Source organism: Gaeumannomyces tritici (assembly GCF_000145635.1).
Source record: "Gaeumannomyces tritici R3-111a-1 unplaced genomic scaffold supercont2.12, whole genome shotgun sequence".
Lineage (NCBI taxonomy): Eukaryota > Fungi > Ascomycota > Sordariomycetes > Magnaporthales > Magnaporthaceae > Gaeumannomyces > Gaeumannomyces tritici.
This window is the reverse complement of record NW_008804556.1, coordinates 2,519-11,919: the sequence shown is the minus strand read 5'-3', so window position 1 is coordinate 11,919 and position 9,401 is coordinate 2,519. Positions and strand designations below refer to the sequence as shown.

Here is a 9,401-nt window from a genome sequence, read left to right as displayed (position 1 = left end):
GGGAGGTCACCGGGCTCGGCCTTTCGGCGCTCCATATTTGCCGTATTTTCCTAATTTCGGCGTGGATGGTAATGTCGAATAATTACCAGTCGAAAAAACCAGCGAGGTGCGTCCGTATATATGCTGCATAGGGCCGTCCAGTGGTGTTCCTTCACCGCGTTCAGAAGACTGTGTTCACCCGTACGTCGAGGGTGGGCGATGGGCTTAAAGCTAAGTTGGCACAGGTAAGCGCATTTGAATCCTTGTTCCGCAGCCTGCCTACTGCCCACTGCTTGTACTTTCGAGCCCGAGGCGGCGACAGCTGTCCCAACCTCCCCCAGGTCGACGCCCTTACTCGAAGCAGCTGCCTTAACGTCAGGCATGCGTTGGCCTGCATATGCAACCTGCGAAATACGAAGTGACTGGCAACTTCGAGGAGGTATAGGTCCAGGTTCGGCAATTTCGCCAGTCGTCCCCGTTGTCGGGTTTATGCCCGAAACGGTCGGGGCGTAAATTCACTGCATCAGGACTCGCGCGGCGGATTGTCGCATTTGGAGCTAGTACACGGTTGGGCAAAGCAGCCGGTGCTAGCAATGGTGGCGGGGGGTGCGTTCACAAAAAGAAGTTGGCTGCGAAGCTGCGTATGCAGGGGCCAGGATTAGGACGGCGACTTTCAAGCGTCGCGGTCGGCCAACGAATATATGTATTCTGGCCGCCCAATGCGGCTTTGCCATAATGCCAACTCACATGCGGCTCCGGCCCTATGAGGGGCCTTCTAAGGCCTTTCCACGTAACACTTGCCGAAAATGGGATGTCGACGCACTCCCCGGTTGCATGCTTCATTTGGGCAAGCTACACATTACATGTCGGTGAAAGGTGACCGTCTCAGCGGTTTCCCGAGTCGGAAAGCTGCAAAAAGCAAAATACACCCCAAGGCCCGCCGGCTTGCTGTCGCCGGCTTGGACAAGGCTGCGGACCTTTGTGGTGGGGGTGATGATTTGCGCATCCCGACACCCCGAAACCCTGCCGTTAGCAAAGCAATTACACCGAATTACACCAGTTGCAACCTCCAATTGGGGCGCATGCATCCTGCACATGGCGGGGCGAAAGACACACCTTTTAAGTTGGAGCACCAGGGGTGGCTGGGGACTGCGACGGTCACCCGTTAGGCAGCCTGCCAAAGGCTCAAGCTATAATGTAATAATAAGGCTTTCACTCGCTATCGCCTAAGGGCAGGCTCCCGTACCGGGCGAGGCAGCCGCCTGCTATTATTCGTGTATGGGTCCGAGACAGTGTGGACTCCCGCACGCCCGGGTATGGTGGACGCCGGGGTGTTAACCGGGCGTTGATCTTCCGCGAGGCCGCCCGCGCGTTCGGTGAGCTTCCCTTGCGTACTGACAGAAGAAATGCGGCTCTGCCGCTCCACGCCCCGCCGTAGAGACCTGCCAAACGCTTATAAAAAACTGCGGTAGCCGCCCTCCCACTGATGTCTTCCGTTTCCGGGTCGCTGCAACCCCTACGCGCGGCATACGTCAGCCGGACTTGCGAAACTTTGCCACAGCACCAACTCCGCCTAACTAAGGCGGATCCCCATACGAGCGCAAAACAAACTTTCTCTACCACGATGCCACGCGCAGCGACAGTCGAGGAATGTGAATGTCGAGGAATGTGAATACGACTATACGGCAAGCTATCATGTCGGGACCAAACAAAAGCGTCACGACCCGACACTTCCCACCAAGGAACCCGGGCGGGATCGGGAATCACGCAGTCGGTCTCGCGCCCGAATTGCGAAGCCCGAAAAGAGCGATCGATGGAGCAAGCGAGGACAGAGCAGGGGCGAAAAGGGCTGGGAAATACGGGGACCCAAGGACGAAAACGAAGAAAGACGGGGACCCAGGGACGAGGAAAGACGGGATAAGAAAAGACGGGATAAGAAAAGACGGGACAAGGAAAGACGGGACAAGGAAAGACGGGACAAGAAAAGTCGGGACGAGGAAAGGCGGGATAAGGAAAGACGGGACGAGGAAAGGCGGGGACTCTGGGGTGAGGTAAGACGGGGACCTAGGGGCAGGGGCGAGAAGGGTTCGAGAATACTGATAGCGCTGTCTTTTCTAGCATATTATTTGTGTTTCCGTTAGAAATAGAAAGGACGGGCACGGTAATAACGGGGAATCGGGTTTCTATTGTTCAATCCTTCTGGGGAAGGCGGGCAGCTGGCTTTGCTTTCTCCGCGCTGACACGATCGTTGCGAAAAGTACAATTTACTTTATTCCCTAAGGTCGCCATCTTTTTGTGAACAATTGTAAGGCTATTTTGGTCGGCGGAAGGATATGTGGAGTGGCCTGTCGTGCTTTTGCCCCAACAGGGGGCGACAAAGGTGCAAAGGTCTGCAACAGTAGCAGCGGTAGAACCAAGGCCGGGAAACCCCTAAAAAGCGTTTCTGCTGTCGCAGTCGGTTATGCGGCGGTGTCCACCGGATGAAAAGATAAATTAACAAAAACAGGAGAGAGATACGCCCAGCATGGTGGCGCTCAGCGGTGGTTTACAAATTGCAACGCGTTCCAAGTCACCACAAGCAGCAGAGCCTCATGGAGGGGCGTGAATTGTGAACCAGCCCTGAAGCGGGTTTGAACGAATGCGGATAAAAGTGGGCCTAGAGTCTGGTTAATAGGCTAGGCCCGGAACCCGCCCGGGGCACCTGACACTGGGGGCTGGGGGCTGCAGATAACCCCTTTCCGTTTGCGCCTAATGCGATCGTTGCCGATTGGCACGAGGAGCCTGCGTGCCCGCCACGGTCTCCGGATTGCAGCCAGCCAGCTGCACAGTACCTTCCAAATCATGCACCTTCACACTTCGGGAAATTCATCCAATCACTCCCCAGAAGGTTAGCTCAGTGAGCGTCAGCGTAAACATTGCTCCAGCCACCCAAACTCTTTTCATGCAGCTGGAGCTCGGGGGCAACCCGTTCAGGAACAGCAATTGTTTTGAGCGTGTACATCCCTGCCGGGACGACAACTTCCAGAAAAAGCAGAGGTTGACATGTCGCTGGACCAAGCGGCGTCAGGTTCGGGCGTGACGAAAACAGCTCACGTTCGGCGCGGCGCTCAAAGCGGCCCACGCCGCCCCGGGCTCTTCCCCTAGTTGCAATACCATCCGCCAAAATGCCCAAGGATCGACATAGCGCCATCCGCCACTTATGTGTTTCGGGAGACAATCCACCTCAGCTTTCTTCCACAGCAGCCGCCAAGCAATCGGCGGCACGGCCCCCCGCTGGAGCAACCCGCCGGAGCACGTAAGCGCGCTTCGCATGGAAAGCAATAAAGGGAAGAAGGATGCAAACCGTTGTAGCATGGAATGAAACAACCGCGTTTACTTTGAAAGCGAAATGCGCTACACTTTTACTCCGAATGAGGGAGCTTTTTTCGGACACCGCCGAAGGTTAAAGTTTTAAGAGGTTCCGATCCGGCCCCTTCCCAGGGCCCACACCTTCGGTATTCGGCGCGAAAGCTCCATTCGCCCGCAATTGCCGCTGGTAATTCCAAGAGGGCGTGCTCTGTGCAAGGCCTTGCCGCCGTCCGAATGCGCGGGAGCACGCGACTAGTAGTTTGAACAGTCCCGGTGAGCCGTCCTGGTTCGGCTGCGCTCCTCCACCCTGACATAAGTGTCGCCGCGCCTCCATGGCCGCATCTGCGGCGCCCGACCCATTAAAGCCCGATCGAGACAGTTGACCTCCCAACTACGAAAGCTCTGTATGCGGCGTGTCACGGCTTTGGCAAATCTAGCTAAGCCCAATCCAACTAGGCCGAAAGGACGAAAAGATACAAGTTCCCTAACTTGTATCCCACGTTGGGCTTAGTACCTTGGTGCAAACGAGCCATGGCTGCGTGTGCCCAACAAGGCACGCCGCGCCATCACACGGCGCATGCCACTTCGCGCTGTGAAACCCATTGAGCTACTGGTGTTCGCTGTTCACAATTTTGCAATGATGCCCAACCATGTTACTATTTCAATAATTAGTTCGCAGCTCGCCCGACGCCCGCCGTTCCGCTGGGGCTTATGCCGCGGCGTTTTGGGCACGCGCTTTTTTCGGCTATGGCGGGCTCGTTCGGGAGGCAGGCCCGGTTGGTAAGCCTCGCTGCCGCTCCGGCTTGCTTCCTTCATTGGAAGCAGCTTTCGGGTCGGAGGCCCCCCCGCCGGCTTTTTCCGAAGCCAAGGCCGGGCATCCCGCCTACCCGATTTGCGGGACTCCGCCCGAGCGACAAACTGCCGACTCCGTCGCCTGTCGCTGCTCATTACCTGCCGGGTGCAGCAAGGCGTCTTATCACCAAGGTAGTTCCTGCGCCTCTATCTAATTTATACATCACTAGACCCCCCGCCCAATAATTGTGGAACAGCCAAGCCCATCGAGTGGTACCCACTTTAGATAAGGTCATTGGCAACAATCGCGGGGCACCCCTCCTTCGCTACCTTTCCATCACAAGCCGAGCATCTCCTCGATAGAAAAAAACCAAGTAGCGACCCTTACGAAAGGCGACTTCAACCCTCCCGGTTTCCGGTTTGTCCCGTCAAAACTAATCCGCTGACCATTTTTCTGGTCAGCGGACCGGTTCGAGCCAATTGTACATTGGCATAATATCGAAAAAGGGGTCGCACCACCGCCCCGCCCATGGCAAATGCTTCTATCAACTTTCCACGTACCACGTCGAGCGGCTTTATTCATAAGCGAACCACCACCTTGGCTTGCGGGATTTAGCCACCCGATTTTTTAGTCAATGTCTCGCGAAGTTTAGTTTACCCGAAAGTTTGAGCGATATTCGGCAGGTTTCCGTGCTTTCCAAATTACATGTGTCACCCAGCGGTGGATATAATTATCCCACCCTGCTCAAGTTCTTTTTTTCGTCCGCATTCATAGGTGGCAACAGCGACTGCATGTCCGAAACAATGGCGAATCTCTCCTTGTGCGCTCCTCTCAGCGACGAGCGCTTGAAATGCGCCACATCAATGTAGGTATTCTAATCTTGCATTTTAATGGACGTCAACCAACTCTCATTAGCTACAACAATCTCCCAGAGGTATCGACACAGCCAGCCATCGACGAAAAATATCTGGATTTCTTCGACAATCTTCTTTGCCGGCATCGTCTGCAAGGTGTCATCGGCCTCCACCTGGCTCATAGCCACCATCCTATCCCCGACAACACTATCCTGCTCGGAACCAGCATCAATGTCTCAGGAGGAACGAACGTCGAAAAATCTATTCGCCGCTGGGCCAAACCTACCCTCGTAAAGGATGTGCGCGGCAAGCAGATTCATGGACATGTCTATGTCGTCAAACCAGATGGCTCTCTCCACCCCTACGAGTTCCAGCACGGCCATTCTCCGGTTCCTTCTGAGCTCGACCTCGGTCCTTTCCTTCGAGAGTTCGCCAAAGCAGTGATGGAGAAGGAGCTGCAGGATTTAATTGCACTTGAAATCCTCCATCCTGAAGACACTGACCGGGAACTGGCGTTGGAATTCATCGTCGACGAGGTCCACCATATTCTGGTCGACGAGTCGGTGGCGGGGGGGTGGAAGCAGACTCGGACAACTGGCTGGGCGCACAGAGTCGAGGGGAATGGCGGGGCTCGCGTTTTGAAGGGTAACGTGGCTTACGCCCCACCACCAAAAAATCCTACTGCCCATCAAACTTACACCGATGGGAAACCAGATGCAAAACCTTCCACCGTTTCAGATGTGGCAAGTGCGCTTGCAGCGCTGTGGGAGTAGGATGTTTACCCGTTACGATTTTTTTTAGTTATTAAATAGTTTCCCAGCAGGACCTGCTCGCGCTGCTCGCAACCGTCGCTATAATTTAAAATCCTACGAAGGTTTAACCGGCTCCCGGGTTTGTTTACATTTTTAAGCATGCACCCCAGCTTCCAGTGGGCCCAGTAAACCGAGTGCCAAAGGTCCAATTGATATAACCCCCAGCCTTCGCTCTCACCCAAATGGCGGCAAACCCACGAAGGACCCAAAGATACGCGGTTTGAGCGGCGATACCCTGGTGTCCCGGACACGACGTCCTTTGCCATCCGGTTCGCTCACTGGCTGATGGAAGTACACTGGGGCCTGTGGCGATATCGATGCGTCCCCTTTGAAGCCCAGGCATACCCACATTCTTTCTCTCGAGTCCCACACGGCCACCCCGAAGCTACGCAGAAATATTCATTGCTATTATAATACAAAAATCCTCCAACACCCAAAACCGACCACCTGTATATGGTGGTTATATTTGAAACTGCCGCGGGCCTAGCAACTGCACTTCGTGAGTAGTTGGGTAGTGAAGGAGATAATCGCGATACTGCTCGGAAATATGAACGGCTGAACTTAGGAAGGATTTATCGGCTTTAGGGGTGACGAGGCGGAAGGGGCGCGTTAAAATGGATATAAGTGTGGGGTGGTCTAGCAGTTTTGGTTCGATCTCGTAAAATCTTGCCTGAGGTGAAGTTTCCTCCTGCGGCAGAGCCTCGCCAAGGGGCCCGTTTTCGGTTAGAAGGCTCGCGACGCGCATGGACGATGGTGGGGCTTGGTGAAGCTGCGCTGCAAGAAATGATACTAACGTTAGCCGCATTCCACCAAAATCGGTGACATCATTCACGAGCGCAGTATGGACCGGCTGGGCGCTAAGTTCGGGCTGCTTGTGTCGATGGGAAACGCGGTTTGTCGGCGCTTGTATAAGGGGAAGAGTGTGTTTGGTGGGCTTTCATACCAGTGCCTGCATCAAAGTTGTGCCCCGGCGAGACTGCGTGGGCACTGTCGGCCAAGCTGGAGGGGAAACCGGGGTCGCACGACGTATGCGGTGCGTTATCCGTTCCTACAGGCACGAGCGGGACATCGTGGGCCGTAGGCTGGGTGAGGTAGGAACGGGGCGGTGGTGCATACGAAGCTGCGCGTGTGTTGAAACTTCAGGTCAGCTGGCGTTCGTGCAATTGACGCCGGGATAGTATCACACCTGGAAGGGATGAGTTGCTTACACTGCTGAATCGGCGTGCTTGCACCAGAGTTCTGCCCAAGGTTGGCGTTGCTTGAACCCGAGGCTGAGCGTGGTTCAGGATGGGAATCAAGGCGCGGAAAAGGTCGGCCAGGATTGTAACCGGGCACGTCAGACGTGTGCGATGCGTTGTGGCCGGTTCCTGAATGCTTCGGCTGAGCCCGGAGGGTGTGCGGCGAGGGCGCGTGGGCCGCAAACGCTTGGTATGCGGCAAAGGGCGGAGCCGCAGATGGAGCTGTAGTGTGTTGAAATTCAGGTTAGACAGCGCGAGAAATGAAAGGAAAAGGGGGGCATCCTTACATGGCGCGGCGTTTGGAAGGTCCTGGCGCTGGCGTCCGGCATCGGAGTGTCGGTCGGGATCGAAATTTTCCGTTGGATGAGGGAAGGGTTTCGGCTCGACTAAAGTTGGTGCCGCTGGGACGACCCGTCAGACGGCGCGGACGAATGAAGTGGGAGGGGAGCCTTACAACCAACGCGCGAGCCAGCCACGGTCCCTGAGTTCTCTGGGCGTTTCCGCTTCAGGGGGTTAGTCGGGGTGGCATAACGTGGGGTTGCTGCTGAATCGTGCGACCCAGCCTGGAGCTGCTGAAGATGAAGCATGTTTAAGCTTTCGATAAGCCCAGGGAGGTCGTCTGCGAAGATTTCGTAAGCCAGTCCTGATACATATAGGCAAATGTTAGCAAACTCTCTCTCCGAAAAAAAAATACATTACAGTTCGTTAAAATGTACCAAGGACGCAAGCTTTTGTCTCCGTGGGTTTAGCGGCTTTTTGGAACCACTTCCAGACTCCCCAGTTGAACGAGAACCTTTGATTCAGCTCGCGCGATTCCGCCTTAAGAATCCCTCGATGCTCGCCCAACCAAAGGTCCCAGTCAGTCCCTGGAAGACACTGGCAGAGACAAATCAAAGTCGAAAAACGAAGCCCTGAGGCAAGACCGTGTTGGCTCCAGTGATTGGCGATCGCTTTTACTTCATTGGACCAATCTCTCCTTGAAGGTTTCTCAGGCAAACTGGCGGAGTCTAGTTTGGCCTTTATGTTAGCCTTTACTTCCTCTTCTGCCTTCCGCACTTCAGCCCGAGCTTTTTCCGCTTCAGCTCCAAGCCTTTTCGCCTCGGCTGCGAGCCTCAACGCTTCAGCTTCACATCGACGGGCCTTGGCTGCTGCCCCTTCAATTTTAGGGGGCATTGTCGGAAGCGGATGGAGCCGAAAGGAGGTACAAGGGAGGATTGCAGGAAAGGCTGCGAAGTAAGAGTGAACCGGGTGACAGCGCGGAAGCAGACAGTGTGGAAATTCGGGTTGCAAAGGTCAAGCAAGAATAGTGAACAGATAGGGTGAAGTGAGACGAGCAAAAAGAGCGAGCAAAAAGAGCGAGCAAAAAGAGCGGGCGGAAAGAGCGAGTGGACAGGGGGGCGGAAGTGGGACCGTGAAAGGCCGAGCAAAAAGAGCGGATGGACAGGGGGGTGGAGGTGGGGATTGTGACAGTCAGCAAAAAGAGCAGATGGACAGGGGGTGGAGGTGGGATTGCAAAGGCTGTGCAAAAAGAGCAGACTGACAGGGGCGGAAGTGGGGATTGTGGAAGGCGAGCGAAAAGAGAGGATGAACAGGGGGGAGGAGGTGGGGATTGCAAAAGCCGAGCAAAAAGAGCAGATTAATAGGGGCGTGGAAGTAGGGAGGAGCGGCTGTCGAAGCGGCGGCTTAGCGCGTGATATAGTGGGGGCCCGATATGCGGCAGGCAGCCACATAATTTCACACAGCCAATCAATACCTTTGTTGGATTAACGACCTCTCTCTACACGCTTTCACAAAGCTGCCAGCTCAAAATTTGTGGTGGGGGAACGTGTACCCCGGAGCCGAACCGAGTCCCGCTCCGGCGCCCGGCTGTCCGCAGAGGCTGGACCCTTTCGCAGGTTACTTTTTATGCCAAAGAACAAGAACTTTTAATTCGTAATATTCCTCCATCCGACAATCTCGTAGTCCTCCTCTTCCGGCCGTGTGCTTAAACCTTACAGCCAGCGTAGTGCCGCGGTCGGCGGCGGCTTCCGAGTCCTTGCCCCCCCCGGCGCCGCCCAAGGGTATTCTCTCGATGAACGTTCGGGATGCTTCAGGACCAGTCGCGGGCTGCTTTGGTAGAAGCGGTGATAGGGCGTCCGCGTTACCCTCCTCTTCTGCCGCCTCGTCGAAATATGCTGCCCCTTGTGAGGAGATGCTGGTGTTGAAGCTTGGCTTGTCGGAGGGCTCGCCGGAGGGCTTGGCGTCTTCCCACTCTAGGGTGATTTTCGTCGTTACTTGTATAAGTGGCTTCGCTTCCAGGACGAGATTTCCAGCCGCCCGGTCGCTACAGCTGCGTACGCCAACAACGTAGGCATTGTGTACGCAGTAGCGCAGCACA

General features: G+C 55.4%; 5 protein-coding genes across 5 annotated transcripts; 3 read left to right on the top strand and 2 right to left on the bottom strand.

Moving 5' to 3' along the window:
* Positions 1 to 785: 785 nt before the first annotated feature.
* Positions 786 to 2,463, top strand: GGTG_13328 (hypothetical protein; the record flags this gene model as incomplete). The annotated part of the gene is made up of 5 exons (XM_009231234.1): positions 786 to 1,007; positions 1,211 to 1,355; positions 1,452 to 1,510; positions 1,617 to 2,030; positions 2,290 to 2,463. The coding sequence occupies 5 exons, from the start codon at positions 786 to 788 to the stop codon at positions 2,461 to 2,463; spliced, it is 1,014 nt and encodes a 337-aa protein (XP_009229498.1).
* A 557-nt stretch (positions 2,464 to 3,020) lies between these two features.
* Positions 3,021 to 4,429, top strand: GGTG_13327 (hypothetical protein). Its single transcript, XM_009231233.1, has 3 exons — positions 3,021 to 3,274; positions 3,395 to 3,420; positions 4,000 to 4,429. The coding sequence occupies exons 1-3, from the start codon at positions 3,144 to 3,146 to the stop codon at positions 4,332 to 4,334; spliced, it is 492 nt and encodes a 163-aa protein (XP_009229497.1). The 5' UTR covers positions 3,021 to 3,143; the 3' UTR covers positions 4,335 to 4,429.
* Positions 4,430 to 4,689: 260 nt separating this feature from the next.
* Positions 4,690 to 5,858, top strand: GGTG_13326 (hypothetical protein). The gene is made up of 2 exons (XM_009231232.1): positions 4,690 to 4,985; positions 5,036 to 5,858. Exons 1-2 carry the CDS (start codon positions 4,912 to 4,914, stop codon positions 5,745 to 5,747), a joined length of 786 nt encoding a protein of 261 aa, XP_009229496.1. The 5' UTR covers positions 4,690 to 4,911; the 3' UTR covers positions 5,748 to 5,858.
* On the bottom strand, positions 5,740 to 8,349 carry GGTG_13325 (hypothetical protein). Its single transcript, XM_009231231.1, has 6 exons — positions 7,741 to 8,349; positions 7,479 to 7,667; positions 7,312 to 7,425; positions 6,995 to 7,246; positions 6,730 to 6,906; positions 5,740 to 6,560 (listed from the first exon to the last, which is right to left on the bottom strand). Exons 1-6 carry the CDS (start codon positions 8,195 to 8,197, stop codon positions 6,247 to 6,249), a joined length of 1,503 nt encoding a protein of 500 aa, XP_009229495.1. The 5' UTR covers positions 8,198 to 8,349; the 3' UTR covers positions 5,740 to 6,246.
* A 452-nt stretch (positions 8,350 to 8,801) lies between these two features.
* On the bottom strand, positions 8,802 to 9,378 carry GGTG_13324 (hypothetical protein; the record flags this gene model as incomplete). The annotated part of the gene is made up of 3 exons (XM_009231230.1): positions 8,802 to 8,903; positions 9,020 to 9,274; positions 9,352 to 9,378. 3 exons carry the CDS (start codon positions 9,376 to 9,378, stop codon positions 8,802 to 8,804), a joined length of 384 nt encoding a protein of 127 aa, XP_009229494.1.
* Positions 9,379 to 9,401: the final 23 nt, after the last annotated feature.